Here is a 25925-nt window from a genome sequence, read left to right on the forward strand (position 1 = left end):
TCAAAGTTCATATCGCTTTAATGCTTAATCGTATTGCCACTTTCTTAAATCACATGGAAGAAACAATAAAAGTATTAAACAAAATACTTAAAGACTTACAATTAATGAAATTAAATAACTCATAATTATTTTTCATTATCATTATTTCGAACAACAATAACAAAGCGAATAGCTATGATTTATTTGATCGCGGCCGGATCCCTCGCCTTGCAACGACGCTCTATACATCACAATATAAAACAACATCTCTGATAGACTGGCCAGAGCCACTATACATATTGATTTCATGATATAATCTTGTCAACGTACCAGGGAGAAGATACGTGTCATACGCAGGGACAATAGGCTATTTGACAGTGCTATTTAACTTGAATATATTTCTGATTAATTAAAGACCCTAATTAAAAAGGGTTATTGTTATACGCCAATCACATGACTTAGTTATGATTAGTCGAATCGATTGTGACATCACATGCTAGAAACAAATTTAGTTTTGTGTTATAATCTTGTGTTTATTTTAAACTGAAACTTGAACGTGAAACTCCCTTCAAAGTATTAATACAAGAGCCAATTATTATTTTACTTAAATCACAGGATAATTTACCGACAAGAAAGTCACAAGCCCATGCGGAGCAATCTTGCATGTAGAAACGTTTTTGTGGAATATTTAATACGAAAATAACTAATATTTATGGGGTATATATGGTGGTATACTCACTATTAAATAATGTGAAATCTTGTCAAATAGCCTATTATCCGCACTTAATTTGTATTTGACACTCATGTGATGTGACTAAAAGTGCCACAGCACTGATAACTCCCTACGTACGATTGTCACTAACACATTTCATATAATAAAACAAAATACATTCATTGACTGAACGATATCTCACGTCGCACCATAAAAAATAACATTAACACAACTAGACTTGAAAATTTATCAACTCATTTGCTTCCAACTTAAAGACAACTGTAGCCAGATTCTTGATTACATTTCCTTCATAAATATTGGTCTTATATTACAGTTCCTCAATATATACAGCGTATGCAGCCTTTTGTCATTGTTACACTAAAATTAATTAAATAAATAATAAAAAGTAAAAGGAAGAACAAAGACGTGAAGGCATAAAATGATTCAATTCAAAATAACAAAATGTTTTCTTCATTTATATACAAAAATAACACGTAGACTTGGTTGTTGCTGTAAAGCATTTAGTTATAACAAAGTAAATTTCAAGAATAGGCATTTGTGTCAATGTAATTCTTAACGGTGCGACATCACAATGCTTGTGTATTTACTTGCGATAGAGAACGCAGTTGCTCGCCTTACAACAAAAGTTACCGCTAAATAACATTACGATATTTTATTGTTATCAGTTCAAAGAAGTAAACAAATAGTAGTGTTCAATGCTCCATGTTCAGGTCACATGAACGCAGCGTCATATAGCGAGCCGACCTCGTTCTCAACTGTGATACAATAATTAAATTACTCTTAAATTAATATGTATTATTGACAAAAACGAAATAATTCAACTAAATTGAATGGAGTTAACAACTACATCACTAATGGGCTATTCGTGTGAACGGTGCGCACTGTATATAAGTCTCTGAGACTCGCTTACTTATAGCCTCTATGAAGTGTGAAGAATATTCATTAATACCAATATATTATATATCATAATGTGCCATATACACGTAATGTACGTAAGCCAAAGAGATAAAGTAATTGACAGACAAAATTTTGGCAAATGTGAGCAACTTTCGCAAAGTACACGCAATCTTACTGTGCAAGCTAAATAAACCACATCAATTATATTGATGTCAGACATTGCAATACTTGTGTGCAGTGAATGGCAATATTGTGGCGTACAGTTCACAGCAACCAGTGTTAGTGGAAACAGTAGCACGGAGCTAGTGGAGCCCCCGAGTCCGCCCGCCCGAACAGCCCTCACAAACGTCACACTACGCAGTTCACCGCGGAAAGCCCCCGCCGGCGCCGGCGCATCACTCTACACTCAGTACTTACACGCGATGATGCACAGCGTGCAGGGCGGTTTCTGCAGCCAACGTGTCAACTAAATCAACACACATCGAATCCAAATTATACAAACTGCTAACATTAAAATTATACAACACCAAACTTGTCATATTAGTACTATGCTAAGCAGAAGGCTAACTGATACAATCAGAGCGTTAGATGCAAAATAGAGGAAGAATTGTAGTTAGAAGGTGGCCGTCCTCCGCTCCGGTCGGCCCTGTGCCAACGTAACGGCCCTGTGGTAGCACACGCAGCGTGCCACGTGCAGCGCACAGGGTCTTCATAGAAGATAGTACGAGTGGTCACGTTATGTTGGACACGGTCGAGAGAGATTGTTTCCCATAGAAACATACTACATACGAAGTTGTCCGACACACGCTGTGATATGATGTGACGAGGCTTCGAGGAGCTTGCGAGTACTCAGTTGTCAGTATACTGGCAAGCACGGGGAGTCGTTACAGCATACCACGGCTTGCATCATATACAAGTTGTAGAGCTTCAAAGATACACAAACGAAGTTCAGTATTAGCGTGCAACTAAGTTGTACTATTTATTAATATCTATAAAAAAGAGAATTTGTCAGTTTGTACAAGTTAATATTACGTAATGAGAATTATAATGTGCTTACTATGTTAGTGTAAAAATATTATAGGATATTATTTTCAGTTTCATTTATTTTCTAACGATTAGAACGCGACCTGTCGCTGTAGTCAGGAATTTCCTAAAGGTATTTAAACAGACACAAAAATACACCTATACTTATAAATAATCTATCACCTCCGGCTCGAGTGACGTGACTGCGGCACGGAAGCTGGCGAATCTGTGATATCGAGTAGAACCCGCGCGCGGCCATCGTAACGTCTAACTTACGTAAATCAGTGATGCTTAGAATTGTGTAGCAGGTATCACGAGTCACGCTACCTACTGCCCTCACGGGGCTAGTGACTGGACGTGGCGACTCTCTGTCTGTCAGCGTGTTAGTACAGCAGACAATTTGATAAGTTGTGTGCAAAAATCCGTGATTTTGTATATAACAACATTATATTTAAATAACGTGCTGATAATAAGAAAAAGATAAAAACTTAGAGAAAGAAAAAAGATCGCCTTTTGAATACCTATATTAATATAGAAAAATGTCGCTGTTTTAGTGTGATTGTTTATTGTGTATTATTTAATTTGATATTGTATTTATTGTGTAGTATTTAATTTGATATTGTATTTAGAATTAGTGTAGGATATAAGAGGGTTGATAGACATTGACTGCGATTACATACCTACGTGCGTACAATAAAGAAGTACGATCGGAAATCATGTAGAAATATTTATCGTTCATATTCCACGCAGAAACTGCATCCTTTGCTAAATACAGTTTGTGGCTGACAAGTAACGTGATCGTTAACTTTGTATATTACTTATTTTTATATAGCATAGGCTCGCAAACGAGCAGACGGGGCACCTGATGGTAAGCATTCGGCGCCGCCTATAGACATCCGCAACACCAGTGTGGAGTTACAAGTGCGTTATCAGCCTAAACCCGATTGCAAACCAAAAGCTAAGCTAAGTTAGATTAGCTCATTTAGCATAGTCGACGCAGTTATCCATACTTGCGTGCAGATAAACCGCAAACAATGAGAACTAAGCTAAACTAACTTAGCTTAACTCTTGGTCTGCAACCGGCTTAAGCATAATTTTCCTTGAAAAAATATACTTTGATCTACATCGAATTGTAATTATTGCACATTTATCTTCGTACCTCTTATTCGCACTGCATATGTACCTACATACATATGTAATGGATAATACATAAATGTACGTTCGTATAAAATTAACAATTTCTTGATGTATATTGTATACTTGTACAAAATCAGAATACTATAATAAAATGGAAGCAACTTGTTCGCACGGTGTAATTCGTGGATTTCTGTGATACTCTTCTACTCTAAAGATTTTACTTCGTTATAACAGCAAAACATTCCTTGCAACGTGCATATGATATATTAGTTACCGGCAATGTGCTGTTCCATTGTACTATACAATACGTAGTGACCATTAAATGCGAGGTATAACCTGGGCCTAGGAGACAGGTCCGAATTGAGCCTACCTCACATTACCAGCTCTAACAACGTGTACATTGAGCCACAATGGCGTTAATAAACAGGAACAATATCTTCTAAAAATATCTCTGATTGATAAGCAAATTAATGTATTTTAATCTTTTAACACTTTAACATTATTCCTATAATACAAATCCTACTTCTCTAGCCACTGACTACGTTTGTGCTAAGTTCAATGTACCGGTAATTTGAGGTAGGTGTTACTAGTAGCGGCGCATTACTTGGAGTGTGAGTATAACTCGACTTATTTCTTACACTCACACAAGAACACAAATAAAATCTTTACAAATCTGTAAATACTAATGACAAATCTGTTTGGATGTCATTATATTGAATGTGCTGTATCCATTGCCGGTAACATCTGTCTTACATACTATAACAAACGTACACAAAATATAACACACACGAACTAGGGAGCAGTGTAGAAAGATAGAAAGAATAATTGTGAAAAGAAGAAATTATTCAACACATACTTTAGCGTACACTCCTCTCTGTCTTGCGCTTACAGAAAATATTTGAGCGACAAGGACAGGTATACATACGTACTTCGCTAAAGCCAGTTAAATCCAGGAATACCAACCTCTCTCTTTAATAGCTAATATTGCTCATACTAACAATTTTAAATTCATAAGTTTGGTTGCAAGGTAAACGGGACAGGCAGAGATAGCAATCTTAAATTAATTGACATGAATACGTTGGTGTAACACTTCATATTGACGAGACAGCGAGCGATTTTAATTTATTAGCTCGGATACAGGTCGCGTCTCGCCTCGCGTCCGTAGTTTACAAGGTGTAGTGAAGCAAGCCGGCTGGGTAGCCTAGCATGCATCGAACCTTCATGGACCTTTTATTGCTTCACATAAGTCAGATGCAAAATCAGAAGCCATCCTATCAGGATTGTCCAAGTAGCCGCGTATTCACGTCAAGTCAATGTCTCTCGATTCAGTCTACAATCTTGTTTCAGAACATTTATTTCAAGTCGGTTAAAGCCTCGAAAATCCATAAAATAAATAGGTAAGAAAAGTTTCCTACTAGCATACAACGCCAACTACATAAAGGTAAATATATTAATATTTTTGGTAAAATACTTTCATTATAGTAACATAATTTTGGACGGAATTCTATTGCGAATGAATTGAACGCGGCCTTTTAAATATACATTCTCGTACACTATTATTTGTGTAAATATAAAATATAAATAGGTAAGTATTTACTTTTGAATAGTAATAGTTATGAGAGAGAGGGAGAGAGGGAAGTATTCCTGTCGATTAAATAGTAGATATATTAATTTATAATAATCGAATATTAAATAAAAATAAAATAATTCAAACATTAAATAAAGAAAGTAATTATTTAGATATTAGTTGTGATAGGAGTGCCTAATGAGTAGTTCACGATAAGAAAATACGATATTGTAAACACAGATTAAGTCGCATGCGACGCAGGGCACGTATCTAACGTGTATAATGTACACGTCGTATATTGATACAATGATAACACACACCCTCTCGTATTTTCTTGTCGTGTACAGTACCCTTAGTACGAGTTTGTAGTACCTACGTTGAACGAAAACGAAACAAGAGTGCGATCGGCGCTCTGATTCGTCATTGCGGATGAACCAACCAATCAGAGCGCCGAAAGAGCGCGCTCGTTTCGTTTTCATTCAACGTCAAGCAAACTCCTACTAAGGGTACAGGAAATGTAACGTAACTGTCCAGTTACAGTTTCAATACCGACGCTGTACAGGGTAAGTTTTTGAAGTGACACATCAAAACTATTACAAAGAACAGTGAAAGCAGTGCATTGTATATTCCTTCAAAAATAAGCATATTATTATAATTTATTTTTTGTAATTTTTTCGTTTCTCTTATTTTATTTCAAAAACTCATCCTATGCTATAGATTAGTTACTTCAATATTTCTAGACGCACCACTATATGTAAAGACACTTTTATTTTTACAATTACAATCTATCACGTATGTTATTGCAGCTTATGAGGTATTTTATTAACTTAATCAACAGAATATTGTCTCAAGCAGTTCGGCGTCAGAGTGCATTATTGCTCGCTTCGTATTCGTGCCTTATTGGCTAAGGGTTAAGGCAAGTCGTGGCTGAATGCCTACCACTAAAACGTTGGCAATTCACTCAAAACTATATTAACTCCATCAGCAAGTGCATCGTCCAACTTCACGAGTTTATTGTACTCCGAAACACTGAATACGATAGCACTCACTATCCGAAAATTTCAATACAAACTTCAGCTGTCGAAGTGATGTTAACATGGCTATAATCAAGCCTCAGAAACGGGCAAAACTGAACAGTAATTCACTTGATGCACGTAACTCCTAACTAAAATTATTACAAAACTTGAATAATAAATAGAACACATTTTATTGCCAGTTCGAACAAGTAACGTAGCGATATCGTATAAATAGCGCAATCAAATAAATGTGTATAATATAATTTAAGAGATATCATCAATGATTTATTGCAAAGTTTCGATATTACCTCCCTACTCGTCGGCAGTATACATTTGGCAATTTCGATGAAAGCTTTATGATAAATTCTTACTCGTGATCATTTCATAGTCATTCTGTTAGTTCGTCACGTACACTATCTCTACGACGTATTGGTATCGATAACGAGTGCATCCCTCGATACTAAATAAACCATAACAACAATTATAATAAACATATCAAAGCGAAGAAGACAAAAAGCGTGTCGTCAATATCATGGGCAAATCAGCTTCGGAAATATTAATTTCTTTGTTTTAACGTATTCTCTTTTACATTTCATTATTTGGTTTCTTTAATACTATAACTTTAAAAATATCAATATCCAATGTTAGCCTAGACCTATGCACTGTACAATTATTATTACATCAAAATATTTCATTGTCACTTTTGTATTTGTAAGTAAACAATCACGGCGATCCTATTTTTGCCTATCTCGAAAGGAAGAAGCAGAAAGAAATGGCAAGTAAAGATTTCGATTAGTAAAATAGTATTTGTAAAATTGTCTACGAGCAATATATACATTCAAAACAAGAGCATTCAGTGCGAGAATATTGTCAAGTAAATCAGCGTCATCGACAATACACAACTTGTATTCGTTACTTCATAATTAAGTTATTCCGACGAAATACTAAAGAACAATGTTAAAATTAAATTGATCGAATTAATCCACTAGACCACGTGGTCGGCTTGCACCGACGATAGCTAGGCAAGCGCAACAGGTTGGGGTAGTTGTGATCAGACACACAATTCATATCACTACATACAGTCAAACGGTGATGTTACAGGATTGTCATCAATTATTATTGGACTGCTTTCAGACTAAAGTGTCGCAAATGCATGCAGAGGTAGGCACAAATAGAGGTAGGCACACGAGACTTATAGCTTTAACTTTACGCCGTATCATACATGTTACATTATGAAATAATCGCACTTTTATTTCAGTATAGTTAGAAACAAAGAGCGGACAGACCTACCTAGCGATGTATTGCTATATTACGATCATTATATCCGAGGATGACATCTAAGGGTTAACTTTCGAGATCTTATTAAATAAAGAAAGATATTACTAAGGATTTGTCTCAATAACTCTATCATTAAACTGCACTTAGGTCTATCTTTCTGATTTCTTAAGTGTAGACCACCTACCGTATGCCTATCGTACGTACTAAAGTAATAATAACATAGCAGGCAGTAAGATACGAAGCCAGGGGCTGTCTAGCGCTGCTATCGATCGCCTAACGAAGGTTAACATCTATATTGCTTGGCAAGGCTAGGTAGCGCAGGGGCTGCAGCAGTTTAGACTGAAAGCAGTGTTACTCAGGGGCCGAAGCTTCACTTCTTGGTGGGAGTCCCGCGCTGCGTGAGCCCCTCGAACCGCTTGAACGTGTAGTTGATGAACACCCAGTCTTTGTACGCCACCTCGCCGTCTTGTGGGATTGGCGCTGATGCTGCAACAACATACATAATGTGCATAATGTTTGCTGTAGAAAACTGGTAATCCTTATAAATAGATAACAATTGATTGTAAGCTAGTTGTATAGTACAAAATAGCACGGTATCTAGACTCACGTATTTCCAGCTTGACGTCTGGGAAGTCGTCGAAATTGGAGGTGTCGTCTATGGAGCGCACTTCCACGGAGATGGCGGCGGGGCGCTCCCGCACGTGGCTCCAGTCGACGCCCCGGAAAAACGACACCGACTTGACATCCTCGATGCCGCGTTGAGAACCCAATCTGTAATATATTCAACAATCACTTTTATTACAAATCATCGTAAGCATCACATAGTATGGACTTATAGTTTTTTTTTTTTTTTCAGATGGGAATTGAATTAATTTGCTAATTGTTTTAAGTGTTTCTAAATTCTTTCCCGTCTCTCGATCCAATTTAATTGCAAGTGAAAATGGATTATTGCTAATAGGAATTTAATCATTTCAAAATTATCTAGCAATTTTGTAATTATTAAATTAAGTAGCAATTCTCGCAAGGTTACCCATCCTACACGCTCCTATTAATCTGAGCGTGAAATTGCTTCGATAGACGACCTATTTAACACAAAAACTAAATTCAATCCAATAGTCTTGGAGATTAGTGCTATTGGAATGTAAGTTTGTCATGTGTACCTGCGGTCTGGTTCTGAACAGAAGCGTAATATGGTCTCCCGTGCCTCCTCACTGATGGGTATTTCTGGCGGGAAGGTGAGGGACTCCCGCCACGACATCACCTTCCTGTACGTCTCCTGTGGGGACTCCGAACAGAACGGAGGGTAGCCAATCAACATCTCGTACCTGGAAACAGACATAAACTGGTTAACACGGGTCATAAACGAGTCACCAAGAAAATGTTCACCTTTTTACATATGGGACAACATGTAACTTTTATTAAACCGATGACCGCCGACCACAGCAGGAATGGACTCTGTGATACGAAATTTTAAGCAGAAAATCGTCATAAAGCGTGGACTTGTGATAATTTTTACACATCTTAATTGAACAATGAGTGTTCGTGAGATAGTTATACTTCGATTGAGAAAAATACTGGATACACGTTAGTAAAATAACTCTCCGTGTAATGGTATGTAATAAGTGCATCTATCTACATACCTAAATTGTAAAAGTGTTTATTTGAGTTATACATACAATAATTATTAATAAATATTTTTAAACAACCACTTATCAATAAAATACAGAAATAACGTGTTTAAGAAAATATTGACATAAATGTCAAACATCACTATTTCTTACACAATTATCGCAGCCACGATATTCACGGACGTCTTAAGACGTCCGCTTGTGACATCATAAGCGCGTTTTATATTCTCAATAGTATTGTAACAATAACTACTCGAAATAATATATTTCTTAATTAAATCAAGAGATGTATATCATTTCATTTCATATACTATTGTGTAAAAATAACACTATAATTAATCAAAATTCAACTGTTAAAAAATTCAAAATTGATGAAATAATAAGTTTAGTCAACAACAGTCGATAGCTAAGTATCAACATTACATTCCCTGCTTAGTCGCGGCGCTGGTGGCCAGATATTTGAAATTTTGCATGGCGGTCAAAAGGTTACTAAATACAGGATGTATTTACGATTTGTTTGACATACTTTGGATAGTGGATCCACGACATACCAAATAAATGTGAACATAACGTAATTTGTATGAACTATCTGTTAGTTACATATATTATACGAGGGTAGGGACACTGAATTAAAGTGGTGCTCACATAAAGAACATACGTTCAATCCCTTTTCTGTGCAGTTTTTGATTAAACATCTTAGGTCAAGGTCGTAGTGGCCATATTGGCGCAACAGTCTTTTTTTTGTGCCTTTTGTATAACTTTATATTTTAAGATGAAATTTTGTTAAAGCTATTTGGCAGAGCGCAAGAATTAATAAATATTGTCGCAGAGCTGATGAGGAAAATACACTATTCCTAATTCGTAGAAACGCATTGCAGATATAATACGCTAAGCCGGAAGTAAGTTAATGGAATAGGTTTATTTGAATAGGTATTATAAGCATCTCATTATTCATTTTTCTTTTCTATATCTTAGTAAGTACTTTTTTTGACAAAAGTATTATTCAAATTCTCAACATACGAAATCTGAAATTGTTAGGTAACACAATAATAAAATTGTTCAATAATTGAAAGAAAGACTATGCCATATTAATATGTTCTTTGTAAAGGCAGACCAGACGTTGGATTATCGCAAGTTACATATTAGTCTTATTTTGGATAAGGTGAAACAAGTCAATAATATTTACTCCTCAAAAGATCTCAATACATTCTTTTAAACATTATTTACGTGATAGCCTCATTGATCCAGTTCTTAAGTTCCATGCCCATGTCTGGCGAGGTGTTATTGGAGATTTTTCCGATTTAACCAAAACCTCAGTAACGAAAAGAGTTCGGAATAGGCTACTTTCCTATTAAACAAACGTCATAAACGATATTTTGTATGAAATACACACTTAAGACGTCCTCAGATTTTTACATCAAATAGCAGACTTATTTATAGAAAGTAAGCTATAAAAATGCGAAAATTAAGTAGCAGTAGTTTAGTAGCAAATCTTTGTACAAAAATGTGATTATTTTTTCTTGTTTTATTGTATTGAAAACTCAAAATGATTAATTATTGACTGAGGAAACTATCTAAATGTGACTGATGTCCATACATATTGCATATGGGTTATGGCATATAGCCATCAATATACTCATAACCTTTTACAAGGGACTCATGACATAGCTGGTAAAAATAACCCCTTTGGGGATTAAAAGGCACGACATTAAGGACGTGACATTACTTCACGTATCGATATTACGAACAAAACACAAACAGCCACAAAAACATTCGCACGTCCAATTACTGACTTAATATAAATTAAAAAATCGCTTGTAAGGATTCGGGCAAAGCAATCGTCAAATAATTTTCACTAGATCTGATTACTCATGAAGCTCTATAAATCAAAGCAGTCTTTCATTATTGAACTCTCCAAATTAGTGAAGCCATTATGGTTCTTCAGGAATGTTGAATATCTATTTGTTGGGATCAAATTTTTCCTTAATACCTTTTTGGTAACTTTATAGCTTCTGATCTGCCATATTATATTCTATTTTGAATTATATAGAGTGCTAAATGCCAAGATTATTTGTCGTTGTTCGCTATTACATAGGACTAATAACATAACTGGTGATTAGTGGATATTATATAGTTCAATAATTATAATAATTATGTGCATCTCTTAGTACGAGTTCGTTTTACGTTTAATAAGATCGAGGCGATACTCTGATTGATTGATTCATTCGAGCCGGCCAATCAAGAGCGCCGAACGCGCTCTCGTTTCAATTTAGTCAAACGTAAAGTAAACTCATACTAATGGTACAGGAATTAAAAGACGAACAGACCTTTTTACATTGTAGCCTAAATGATTACGATTAAACAACGCAGAGCTATGAAAATCACTATACAAGTTAGAACGTCAGCATAGTACATTCGTATTGCTGTATACATTGCAGAGCACTTATAATTACTTGATTATAAAAACGCTTTAGCATTAAACCTCAGAAAATATTTAAAGCGTCTTACTAACGTTATATTTGACAGGAATGTCACTGTCCAGTTAGTACGCATCTTAATTACATTTCAATTTATTTACGCATACATTTACAAAACAACACATTTAAACCTCTGAAATTGCGCTAGCTCTTTCATAAAGTATCACATCTGTGGTTTTAAACAGTCACGTTGATTAGATACAAAAGTTCTTATAGAGTATACGATTGTTATTTGCAAATTGACAGTGTGATACTAACATGATAACGCCGAGACTCCACCAGTCTGCCTGCGGGCCGTACCCGGTCTGCAGGAATACCTCGGGGGCTATGTAGTCGGGCGTGCCCACAGTCGAGTAGGCCAGAGCCCGTCTATTCCTCTTCCACGACTCGGCCCGCCGCTTCGAGTCCATGGCCGACGATGACGTCGATACTGCATACGAGAAATTGAAGTGTAGAGCTTAAATAAAAAAAGGTAATAAACGCTTAATTAATATTCTACGTGATTGCACATGATACCCATCCTCCTGTGCTCTTCATAGCGGCTGTGGCAGCAGCTTTGTACATACGATACATACGAGACCACGTCCCGTAAGTAGTGCGAAGCGAAATGTAAGCGAAGCGAGCGTCACCCGCGCCCCCACATTATAAGCTGACCAGTTAATACTGGTCGGTGTTGAGCAACTTAAATTGGTAAGCAAGCAACAGAGGGCAATGTCAATAAACCGCTGTCAAGTCGGGTATTTATGAAATAATGAATGATGGGATATAAAGTGCTACGAAAGATGGAGTGGGCACTATATTTAGTATAGTTACTTATTTCTGATATAAATGAGTGTCAAATTAATGTCGTGCACAGAGTGATGCAGCAGAATGATATTAATAAATAAACAAAATTAACAGCGATTTATCAACAAAAGTGTGTATTGTTGTCGGTGAAGTCATGGGTAATGAATAAATATAGTATGTTTATTAATAAACAAAGATATCAACTTACTGAAATCTGAGGGTGTTGCTCTCGAGAGATCCCGGTAGAAGTCTGTGCGATGACTCTTCTTGAGGCCGGTGCAGAGACCGAAGTCACTTAGTTTGATGTGGCCGCGGGCGTCCAATAGTAAGTTATCAGGCTTTATGTCTCTGGAAACAAATACGTACATTTGTTTTATATTACAATTTATAAAATAATTCTAATATAGGAAACCTATTCTTATAGTCTCTAGACGTGGACCTATTGTTGTCGAAACGTCGACTGCTTTGTCATTCCTCCTTTCAACGTGCTATTTCACTTTGATCCCTGAACACAATCCTTGTCAGTCTCTTTCATTTACACGTATACATAGACATTCTTTGTACTGTTTATGTGTCTTTTATCCTCCTTCATAATACAGTTCATGTTCACAATACAACAGGCGACCTCTTTCAGTTTCCTCTGTGGCAAAGGTGTCCTACATAAAAATATGTATATGTATGGAGCCACATTTTCATTGTTGAGGACAATGGCAAAGATACCAGATAGACAACAAACCAATAGGCAGATAACCTTTTTTCCTCGACAAAAGCGTATCTATTGAAAGGATCAAACGCTGTACTGAAGACAAAATAACTATTTTCCTAGAACCTACTGGTACTGGTCTCAACAAAGCCCAAGGTATCTTTGACAGAATTTTCCTATAAGTTTGTATATACTTTTATTACATACATAGAACTAGAAAGTTTGTAGAAAATCCTATCTGAATATGAAACTGCCAAATCTGATGGAGAAATGGTTTGCATGAATATCAATCATAAATACATATGTACCAGTATATAGGTACTTCGATGTGTAGCGAACGACTTGCTATGACGAAGGTTTAATAGAATAATGACTGCACAATGCACATATTAAATTAAAATCGTCCTCTTCCCCTTTCAATCTAAACGACAGCGCATAAATCGATTCAATCTTATACACGTTTTATCTTTTACAATGACAATTTTTCTTACGGATACAATTCTAATCGTCTAGTAATTCAATATATATACAGAGTGCGGAAGTTTTCTTTCAGGGACAAAACAAACGTGATGTCATGTCGACAAGGAGCGACGCACCCTAGGCGGCGAGAGCTAATATTGTTAAGTACCTCGATGATATAATTAGCTGACGCTAGTTATTAACGACCCTGTACACATTCACTCAACTGTGGTTCCAGGTATTTTCTATTTATCCGGCTACTTTCATGACAAAGGCCTGCCTGTCCTTGTAACCGTCATGTCGAAGTGAGAGGCCATTATACTGTCAACTAGCCTAGCGCCGGTAGCTGCCGGCTTAGACGACAAGTGTGTAGCGTAATGGATGTGTAGCCTACATCTTTATAATAATAGAAATATCGTACGAGTTTTTATGAAAGGAACGATAAATCAAATCCAGTGAGCATTGGTTAAATTTGTAAAAAAGAGAATAAAACGACACTTTTCTATTATGAACAACTGCCAATAAACAGGGCTTATGAATCTGTGACCTGGTTTAAATTAAGCTGAAGGTTAATGTGTACACAACATAACCCCTTGCTCTCTCACGGCACTCGAACGATGACCCCTTCACTTCCTTCGAAACAAAATGATAGCTGACACAGGAGCATCAGTACAACATTATAACTTTCAAGAAACCAACCTACATACTAACGTTCTAAATAAATCGTACACATTACGCAAATTACTGAGAATTAACAATCGACATTGATCGTTCAACGAATTGAGACATGACCATTATTCCAATTACGTCCCGAGGTTACATCATGACAATAATACACTATTTTTGCCCTCCGTGTAAATCAATCTGTAGCGGTTATAAAAAATGCATGAAACACGATCAAACCAAATCGTTCCGTGTTCGCCGCAGCCTACGACTGGCGTTCGTGTTAAAAATTTAGAAGAAACTGTTATTCATAGCGGCGCTACACTTTACTGATGAATACTTGAAGAGCTTCAAGCGATTGAATGACGGGGAAATTACTGATATTGCTAACATGACTTTTATTGCTAACAAGTAGACATCGCGGCGGCAGGTATCTATTAATAAAACACGTAGTTATGTGAGTAATGAGGGTCCCTACAATAATGTCCCGACACTGCAATCATCCGGTTCAACGATCTGTGCGTGAGGACAGACCTTTATCGCAAGCGTGGGTACGCGTTAATACCTTTTATTACAAGCAAAAACACTTGTATGTCTGGCTTGGTTTCCCCGGAAACCATGGGCAGACGAGACACGTATTACGAACACCTTTCAAAACATTTTAACTACTTACAATTTACAATAGAACTGAACTGACTAATGAACTACTTAAGTATATAAAGTATGCACCAATAGCAGCTAGTGATGACCTTGGAATTGATTACGAATGTCAAAGTCAAATCAATTTTTACTCATAAAGACCATAACTAGTTGTCGTGTACAAAATGAAACAACACAACATTATGAGATGCAGATCATTGGAATTGCCATCAATTTACAAACATGCGTCATTTTGTTTAAAACATAAATATATAATATCTATATATTTAGATATTGAACGACTTTGTGGAGGCCATCAGTCAATTACGCCAAGTTCAGGGTTGAGTGAATGTGCGCTAGAGACTAAACTTTTCAAAGATACTGTAACTTTCAAAATGTTGAATGGTAATAAACTTAAAAATACTGATTGATTGTTTTTCCCTTTAACAATGTAAGACAATAGTTAATGCAACGTCAACGTCACGCCTTTTATCCCCGAAGGGGTAGGCAGAGGTGCTCATAACGACACGTAATGCCGCTATACAATGTACACCCACTTTTTACCATTTGTGTTATTTAAGTCCCATGTAATAGGGGGTGAGCCTATTGCCATATACTGGTCACAATAGTTAATCTCTATGTAATTATACAAAAGAACCTCACCTGTGTATGAAGCCCAGCTTGTGTATACTGTCAATCGCGAGTGCCGTCTCGGCCACGTAGAACTGCGCGCACTCTTCACTGAGGGTATCCTTCTTCATGAGCAACGTCATCATGTCGCCACCAGGTAAGAACTCCATGATCAAATACAAGTTCATGGGGTCTTGGAAACTGTAGTACATTTTGACGACCCATTGGTGGTCGGCTTCTACTAAGATGTCACGTTCTGCGCGAACATGGGCTACCTGCGAGACGACGTCACCATATAAGACATCGATATTATATCAAATCGAATTTATGACTGAAGTTGTTGTCTCAAGTAGTAAAACAATTGAGAGTAAACGTAAAATTTAGTTTTTTTTTATTTAAGATAATTTTTACGTAAGTAGATTAAGTACTTTTTCGGTGCCCAATAGTGCTCACAGTTGGAACATATTACTGTATAAAATTGTAGACCACAAAATTGTACACTTAAAGTGATTTGATTTGAAAGATGGAAACATACCAATAAAAACAGGGACACGGACAAATTTTAAACATACTAATGACAAACTATAATATTTGTTCCAGTTAAATCAAACAACTAACGTTCTACTGACAATAGTTAGCATTATAGTCAGTTATCAAGCACGATAGTTGTATTCGATTCCCTACAATTTATTGTCGCTATCTAACAATTCCGCTCGTACGTTGCATTCAATAATTGACAAGGAAATAACATGTTATTCCTTGTGTAAAGGGTCTGAGAATAGCATCGCGTGTGCACTGTCGACTGTCTAGCCTCACATCGTGCATTTCTTATAAAGGCAACCGTTTACATAGGCACACACGAGTTTACTGCGATCAATACGTAATGTACCTACGTATGAGCAATGTTTATGCAGGAAACTTTTGGTTAGTTTACAGATTTAAAATATTTTAATATCCTGTAAAATTGTGGTCATCAATTTTGTATCTACTGCATCATGTACAATTATAAAAACTGTACAAAATGTACAGTGTAGTTGCTACCTACATTGTGTGAATTCAATTCCAATTCACATTATGACTCAGCTAAAAATTCCCAATAAGGTCCAACTTAACGTGAATTTCACCCGACATTTCGAAAGCACAATGCTGTGACTCAACACACATAACCGAGCGTTTGATGCGAACTACTGACTAGGGCGTGCATTGTATCGTCGGACAATCTTTCAATCACTGCAAACAACCCCGAAGTGGGTCGCAACACGCTCGATTACGTATAATCCACAGTCAGTTTCATTATCGCTACAAACCTGTTCTTTTTCTAACATGTCAGCTTTCCTGAGTATTTTCATAGCGTAAACGTGTCCTGTATCTTTCTTTTGCACCAGTCGAACTTCTCCGAAGGCGCCTCGTCCGATAACCTGCGGGACAAGAGACGGCCAGACGTTATTATGTTGGCGTACATTGAGAGCTACGAGTTACGACCTCGCTCTGCGATTGTTCAGCCAGACATTCGCACATGTAGTCAATAACGTCTTCCGATTGCCCGACAATGGTCCTCGATTGACTGAATACTTGAGTGGACGTACCTTAAGCGGTTCAAAGTCTTCGACGCCGAGCCTCGACCTTTTGAGTCTGAGGAACTCGGTCTCCTTCTGAGCATGTTGTTGTCTTTTCTCTTTCTTTTGGCTCTCTGTAAGACTGTCATCTTTCAGAGACTCTTCTAACTTTTCGAGCCTGCGGGTGAAACAAGGATTAGTACCTCCATGGAATTAGCAGAAGAACAATGCAGTAATTACATTGAGTACACATACCTCTGTTTTCTTTCTAAGTGTTGTGTGATGAGGTTCGTGTAAAAATTCTCTAAGGTGACCTTGGCTTTGGTGGCTTTGTCTAGCGTTGACCCGCTAAACCGTATATTATCTGTGCCTGTCATCTCCAGCACCCCTGAGGACAAACAAAAACAGCAACTATAAGTGGAAAGTATTACAAACCGAGTATTAAATTATCTGTAACTAACTCAGGTACTAAGCCAAAAGGGCGGGAAGTTTGCATTTTGTAAATTCGTTGCACGGAAAGTCATTTAAAAGCTTTAAAGTAATTACTAGCCACTTCACTTACGAACCTTCTCCTGCCGTGAGTGAACTAGATGACGCACGTGCATCAGTCATAGCTATTGGCAGTTCGTATCGCGATCAATCATGAGCCCTCGAGAGGAAACGGCTGTTTACGTCGAGGACTTAGTCGAAGCGTGCTGTAACGCGCCGCATCCCTTCCACTGTTCATCAAATATATTTACTAAGTATTTGTTCACTGTTGTGTTTACTAAAGCGCTCAAACTGGGGTTCGTTCACTTGTACGGAACCCCAATCATCAGCTGACTTTAAAACGTGGTAATTTCTTAATTAAGAAAGTTGTGTAATGCGTAGCGCAAATTCATAACGTGGCATTAAATAGATTATTTCGATGTTTAAATTTTCCAACTAAGTGCAGATGCCTTTCACCGGTTCACCGGACCAAATTACATTCGGCAACAATATAAAACAAAAGAGCTGATATTATGAACAAACATTGCGTTGTACGGAGGATACACGAGTAAACAATACAGTAAACAAACAGGTCATGACTGTTTAATTAGAACAATAACAGAATGCGGATCGATGAATAATCAGGGTCGCGGCAAACAAAGGTGTGCAGGGAACGCAGGCAGTCGGCCGACCTGGCCTCCTGGCTCGGGTTCCAATCAATGCTGCTCTGTGTGCAGCGCCGCAGCGCGGGCCACAATCAGCGCGTTCATGTCCACTCCGCTTTATCTGGTGCACTGTGCACTATAAATAATATTGTGCGCTACCTTATCTGCATGTCAACCATGGCGCTAATGGAATACGATTGTTAACTCTACTACTTCGTCAAAACTTCCTTCTGTAGTTAAATTAATAATCTACATGATATTAATGGCTTCCTTATTTCAATACTTTACATATTCTTTTCTTATACTACAGCTGCTTTTAGCCTATACTTTTATTTTGCAATAGTTTCATGTAATGAACTATCGCTTTGATATTTGTAAAAGTCAAAACAAGTCGAACGCAAGTACTTATAAAGTTAATGAATAAAACTACTAGACAATTCTTTGTTTAACTAATAGATTAATTTAGTTTGTTAGGGAATTGTATAAAACATTTGGCCTACTTTCAGTGTCACATATTGTATTTTTTATCAACCTTATCTTTGCTGTGCCGACTTTTTGTTGTTTGTACACCGACAAAGTTTAATAACAAAACATCAGAAATCTACATAAATGTGGTGGGCATAATCAGCTTATGACGTCACCGTTGTCACACGTCACACATCACGTTACGCCAACCTTGACATAAGCCAATGAAGTCTCCTTGCTAATGACTACAGCACTTATTCACCGTGAAATGTGTGCGATGTTTACTCAACAATATATTAGCATGGGCCATGCGGCATGCCTAACGACTTATGGTGTCCAGTCATGGAAGTTTACATAGAACGCACAACGACTACTTCTGAGTATTTTCAGCGACCGCGACGTCTAGCTCAGAATACGCGCGGTATTTTTACACACACATTTAGAGGAAAAAGTTTAGCACAAACTTTAGGTATCGCTTATCGCTTTCAATGAGTCACTCATTGGAAACTAGAATTCGAGTTCAACAATAAATTGTCAGTTTTAACTTTTATTTATTGATTTATTCATACTGCACCTAACATGTTATTTTAATACCGGCTGATGCATAGCCATATTGCTCTGCAGATGAGTAATAAATCAGCGCGTTAAATCAAGGCTACAAGTAGTATTTTAATAGAGAAATAATGTTAGTTCAGATGTTAAAATTTTCGGAGATATATAATATTCAAAACAATGACGTCATAATGTCCGTCCGGCACAAACGCACAGTGCACAAGTTGAAGCGTAGACCACGACACGAGCCCACGACGACGGGAGCGACTTAATGTTTGTACGTACTACACTTGAGCCGCGTAGAGTGCAACGTTAAGGGCCGCCGCGCTCCGCCCACGCCCGTCTTGACGGTCCAGCGCGCTAACACTGTTGTCTGGCTATACTGCCCACAGTGCCCACACAGATGAACGCATCAGCGACTTCACTTTTATTGATTGTCGCTCAACAATCATGTCTATTTAATATAGCCAATGATCAGTTGTTACTACGTACAAACAACAGACAAATATGTTTCTTTTTTTATTATCATAAATACGTATCTCCTGTCTAGAATTAGATACATTTACAAACGCAATCACACTTAAACCCGATCAACTAGTGGATCACACAATGAATTTTTACGTATGGAAATCGAACCCACGACACGTTGAGCAGCGGTCAGTAGTCGAGTCACTGCGCCAGCCGTGTATTCCACGAACACAAGCAACCAACCAAATAGATACACACCTGTTGTGTGACTGTTTCTTGGACAAATAAGTAAAAATTAAGTGAAAAATGTTTGTTATATCTCCAGGTAGCGCGCACCTACAATGTTCACATTCGTACTCCACTTCAAGATATAAATAGTTTGAAAAAGCGAGCAAACATTTTCAGACCACTCGACCTATTTAGTACCGTCGCTAACAAAATTGATTTATGGAAATTAAAACAATTCAATCTTATACTTGGCAACGGCAAAGATAAATATTATTCGAAATATGAGTTCAAAGAATAAGCACAGTTCCCACCGAAGGTAATTCTTACGATGTTTGCTGCGGTCAATAACACTGGAAATCCAGTCCGGTGATTACCCAAATTATATTTTGAGGTGACAACTTCAAAACACAAGCTAAGCCAACAAAACGACTACCTATATGTATGTAGGTAACTGCGCATCAAATTCTCAACCTTCGTCCTTGATCCGAATGTTTAAAATTGTTTGTGCGTTTTCAAATTTGGTAGAATCCGTCAAAAATTATGTGCGACCATGGTCTGGTAAACGGACTAGCATTTCACAATAACGAAGACCATCGATCGTACGATGTTGCAGGGTTGCGTCATCGGCAGATATGACATGTATCGAAGGTGTAGTGAACAGTGAATAGTACGTAATATTCGTTTATAGATTCATAGTAAATCGGGTCGCCGTATACCTTATTACCATAGACTTGGCCCGTTATGTTCGCACCGTATCTTGTCGTACCACGACAAAGCGAAAAAACTATAGAAAGTTCACATCCCACACGTTAGCTAAGTGCTAATTCTTTAGTATTTCATGAAATTCCTATGCTGCGACTGCAGTATTTTAAATAGAAATACCACACAGCAAGCTCAAAGCTGAGCTGAATATTTTTAGCGTATAGATTACCTATTAGTGCTCACTATAGCGGCCGCCAAATGTAAGGTTCTAGATAATTTCCGGTTTGACGAAAACTGCAGGTCATAGTTAACATTACCTATTTAGACAAATGGCCTACAATAAAATACGACACGACGGATACGGGGTCCACATTTCAAAGGGTAGCCGCGCAAATATAACCGTTTAGTATGCAAGTTTCGTGCAAACTACAGATAGTTCAAGGACGGAATATTCCAAATTCGCTCGCACTGATATAACACGAAAACTTACAGTAAGCGATATCCGGCGCGGCTGATTTAATTAAGTTAGTTTCCTTTTCCTCACATTGTAGGCATAGTAACAGACTAACAGAATTTCGGGAAAAACATGGGTGATATTTAAATATCCTTTTTATTTTCGTCTGTGGTAGCGAAATGGAGCTGCAATAATTGTTTTGCGAGCTCAAGTCGGATAAACGTCTTGTTTCCACAGACCAAAGGACTGCAAATCTCTCGACAGAAACCACTTCTGTGGCGTCTGAAATTAAAAGCAAATAAAAAGCTAAGTGGATGTCCCGTTCCGTTTGCCTACTACCGCAAAACAAAGATTGTCGTCTGTAAATAACGCTTTCTTCAGTAAATGAATTCAAGTCTATTTTTCTACATTTTGGCACGGAACGTTAACAATGCGTAAGACCATAGTTTACGGAACGGAGTTCATACAAGGTCAATGTAACTTCCTGTTTTAAAATAATTCGGTTTTTACATTACCGAACTATCACCGTTTGCCTACTTATTGTTGTACGTAAAGTAATTAGATCGCGTACTGTACGTGGTATGACTGTGGTGTTTTTTATTCCATTACTGCCTTAGATACTGCTGTTACATTGCGATACATTAATAGTTTAGCGAACATAGAGTTGACATAGAAAACCCTTCCTTTTGGCTTTAACATGCCCAAATATCTGACAAATTATGTAAATAGAGTCGTGAAAACCAAAAAGTTAATGATAATGCTTAAATTAAATGATATAAAAATTAAAAATTCACGTTACCGGGAGGCTGGGGCGCTGGGGCCGGTGTATCTGGGGCCACCGTAGTGCCCGGTGTGCTTTTTCCCCAAGACACGGCTCACTCTGCGCCAAAAGAAAAAATAAATGTATAACAACAAATAACACGAGTTAGATTTGGTTGTCAACACAAATATCAATAAAATCCATTGTATTCGTAACACAAATAAAGTGTTACCTCGCTCCACAGCCATTTATCTATGACTTTTTCATAAGCATGGCCATTGACAAAACAATTTATGTACCAACATAAAATCATATTTCTTAGTATATACTTAGCTAACTAAGTACAATTTACATATGCTCTAGCCTAAAATTGGATCAGACCATAGGCTTCAATTTACAAATACTTTCCCTTAGTTATACAATAAATTAATTATAGTGAAACCTCTACATGGGGTTTTACTAAATAATGAATAGAGAAGTAAGTCATAGGCCATATCACAACATGATACAATGGCTATACAGAACAATAGTACAGGGCATTTCTTTTTTCTATAATAGGCTTTGTGTGTCCGTCATCTATCTTACTGAGGAACTAAGAAATTATTACTTGTGCAAGCAACGGCTAAGTTTCTATCAGGAACAAACTTCGCTATGCATAAAAGTATGAGTGACAAACATACATTAGTTGTGGCAAAGCAAGAACTAGTAAGATCTTAAATACAGTAAAGCCTTTGACTGCCATCAAAAAACTGAACAAGTTGAAGGCAAATCCTCTGCTAACTCCGGTCACCATTAACATTAATATATATTTATAACACACATACAACTGTTGTTTATATAGACTTGTTATTAAGAAATGCATCACTTAAACAATTCCAAGCAGTTTTTCATCATCTTCAAAGTTTTATATCAGCAGTTGGCTTATCTAGAGGATAAACTAGTCAATCCTACAAAATATTTATTAAAATTGTTAATTAACTATTACTATTCACGTTACGATTCACAGTCACTGTGCAAATAAACTGTATTTCTTTCTTTTTCTATATACCTATAATTATGTATATTGCAATGTTGATACTAGATAAAGTGATCAGCCACCAGATAAGTGACATTGATAATATCTGTTAACAAATTAGAAGTTGGTATTTAGATTATAATTGTAATCTCTTTTATTGAATCGTGTCATTCTTAATATTAAATGTGATGCCACAAACTCTATTTAAGATATTATGCTTTTTATTGACACAAGCAACTGCATCGCAGTGTAGAATATCATTACAACAGAGCCACTTGCATTCAGGTTGTCCCTTCACATAATTGTAATGAAAAAAAGAAAAGTCAATTCCTATAATAATATGGCGACACGTAACAAGTGACGTCATAAATCCTACATCGCACATGTGAAGTTTATAAACATGGATAGAAAATCCCAAAGAACAAAAGTTGGGCAGCAAGTAAGCCTGCCGGACATGATCACCCTGCCTGGTTCGAGGATCTTCCTTTGTATTGGAACTTTTTTTTTAATGTTAAATGGGCCGACGTTTGGCCGCTATCTCGCCTGATGGTAAGTGATGATGCTTTACTCTTGGGTTGCTAAAAATTTTACCTACATCAAGTTTTTTACTATACAACATTAGTGTATAACTTGATGTCATACCTATTTAGAGTTTTTCCTGGACAAATACATATCATACTTTTATACTACAAAATTTTGGCCCATAACAAACAGAAACTATGCCAATTTTGTCATCTGACTAATATTACAAATGTGAATGTTGGTTACTCCATCACATAAAATAGTTGAAGGGATCAAAATGAGCATTGGTAGATTATGGCTTGGAAGGCTTTAACACATAGGCTACTTTTTATTCATCTGGTGAAGCCACTGAAAGAAGCTAGTAAATTATAATAATAACAAGGTTGTTGACACAAACCATTCAGTAAACATTCTATAATGTATGATTGCTATTTGCAAAACTAATATTTCTGTGTAAAATTCAAATAGCATTACAGACAATAGTCAGTCAACATGACAATCAAAAAGGTAGTACATAATACCATTTAAATACGTTTCACACAATTGCCATAAAAATAATGTAAAAATCAATAAAATTGCAATACAAGGCCTATTTTTATTATCATAGCTTGTTACATGAAACAATATACTTGTTGATATTAACTTGATTATAAGAAAACATTGTGTATTGTGTAAGTAGTTTGAAGAAACAGTTCTAACAAATATAGATTTACTTTTTTAAATTAAAAACGGTACTAAAGTAACTACATACATATATAACCTCATCCGTGTCTCCCATGGGAGTAGGCACACTTCGCTATGATTCTCACATACCTCTTTCGCTTCATCAACACTCACCAGTCTCTTCAAGCATTCTTGTCAGTTATGGATACTTTTGATTTGGCCTTTCTGTAATATATCACCAATTTCTTCGATATATATCCGTCTATCTAGGATGCCCTCTACTGATGGTCCCATTCGTATCTGCTCAGTATACTTCTTTCATAAATCTGCTTTCATTCATCCAGTCTACATAACCAAACCATCATAATAATAATTCTCTTTTCTATCCTTGTCACTACATCATCATTCAATCCACACCTTTTACTACTAGTACTAAACTAACATCACTATTTCGAAATTAGTACTTGATTCATTGCTTTTCCATTTCCATAGTGTGTAATTTAGTTTTGCATAGCTATTACACCTACTACAAACTAATTGGAACAGTGTGATGCTATAAAAGTATAATTAACAAGATACATTCACTATTTAATAGCAGCATTATGTGTGTGTAATCAAGAAACTTTACTACTTGTCTTTTTATTGTTATAAGCAGAGTAATACACAATCAGAAAACTGTACTGTGAACACTGGACTCTACGTCCGTATGGCTGACTCTACGTACGTATGTATGGCAACTCATTCATATCCTATGATATCAGGAGACTGTAGTGCTCTGTTGTCTGTTGTGGAAAGAACATCTCACACACTTGATATTCTCAACTGTCTTCTAAATAACAACTTAGTTTTTAATATAATAATACAATTTTCCTGTGCATGAATCGAGATACAGACCCACAAATTTGATTTGAAATTGATTTTGGTACACAAATATTAGTCTATTATTTTTTGTTTACACATAGCTGGTAATGAAATCAATTCACTAATATCTAACAAGGACCTCTACTGCAATAACAAGATGTTGCTAATTATATTTACATTCCCTTACTAATCTCATTAAGAGATATTGTAAAAACCTTGTGTGTAAATAAACTCTCAGTCTGGGACAGACAAATAAGTTGAGATAGGTTAGAATAAGCTTTGTCAGCAGGGGTTAGAGCAATAGGTATCAAATATCATTGATACAGTTGTGTTATGAGCGGCAGTAAACATCGCAGCTGGGCACAGCAATACAGCACTATCAACTTTACTGTTACTAGTAATTTATCTGTGACAACCTTATCACTGATGGATGGCATCCATCACTTGTCACTAATCATCACACAACGTATAAATAACGGCGGGTGATTGATGTCTTCGGAGACTGGGCTAATTATCGGAGCGCAGAGATGTTGAGGTTTTGCGTCACAAAGGAGCTCATACGACGGAGGCTGGCTCCTTTCCGAAGAACCCGCTATACACTCCACTCACCTTAGGTTGGACTGTGACCCGAAAATTGTTGCTCGTTCGCCAGTCACCCGACGGCACTAATAAATAAACAGCATGAAAACAATTCTTCTCGACGAGATGACTAAAATCGATAATTTTTTAATGAAAATAAATTATTAACACCGTATCTTGGAACGGTCGTTAATTTTTACTTGTTTTCCCACAAATTACGAAGAACACTCGCGAACAGATAATACCTTTGTTAGATGAATTACGAAAGCGAAATAACGGGATTTTTCACGAGAGACTACAGAAATTGTACAAAGAAAGATGTCAGGCAGCGCACAGATGATAAATCGAAAGG

General features: G+C 36.8%; 1 protein-coding gene across 7 annotated transcripts; it reads right to left on the reverse strand.

Annotated features, from left to right (window-relative positions):
- On the reverse strand, positions 1–25925 carry LOC118268232 (serine/threonine-protein kinase tricornered). Of its 7 annotated transcripts, none has more exons than XM_035582665.2 (12): positions 25604–25925; positions 21973–22053; positions 17738–17890; positions 17427–17559; positions 17202–17349; positions 16923–17033; positions 15649–15890; positions 12730–12869; positions 11994–12165; positions 8791–8955; positions 8238–8401; positions 1–8116 (listed from the first exon to the last, which is right to left on the reverse strand). In XM_035582665.2, the coding sequence occupies exons 3-12, from the start codon at positions 17781–17783 to the stop codon at positions 8001–8003; spliced, it is 1437 nt and encodes a 478-aa protein (XP_035438558.1). In that variant the 5' UTR covers positions 17784–17890; positions 21973–22053; positions 25604–25925; the 3' UTR covers positions 1–8000. The 7 variants fall into 7 exon arrangements, with proteins under 7 accessions (XP_035438558.1, XP_035438524.1, XP_050563622.1 ...); XM_035582631.2 differs by having other exon boundaries at positions 11994–12192; XM_050707665.1 differs by lacking the exon at positions 17738–17890.

The sequence above is a fragment of the Spodoptera frugiperda genome, unplaced genomic scaffold, assembly GCF_023101765.2.
Source record: "Spodoptera frugiperda isolate SF20-4 unplaced genomic scaffold, AGI-APGP_CSIRO_Sfru_2.0 tig00001242_1, whole genome shotgun sequence".
Taxonomy (NCBI): domain Eukaryota; kingdom Metazoa; phylum Arthropoda; class Insecta; order Lepidoptera; family Noctuidae; genus Spodoptera; species Spodoptera frugiperda.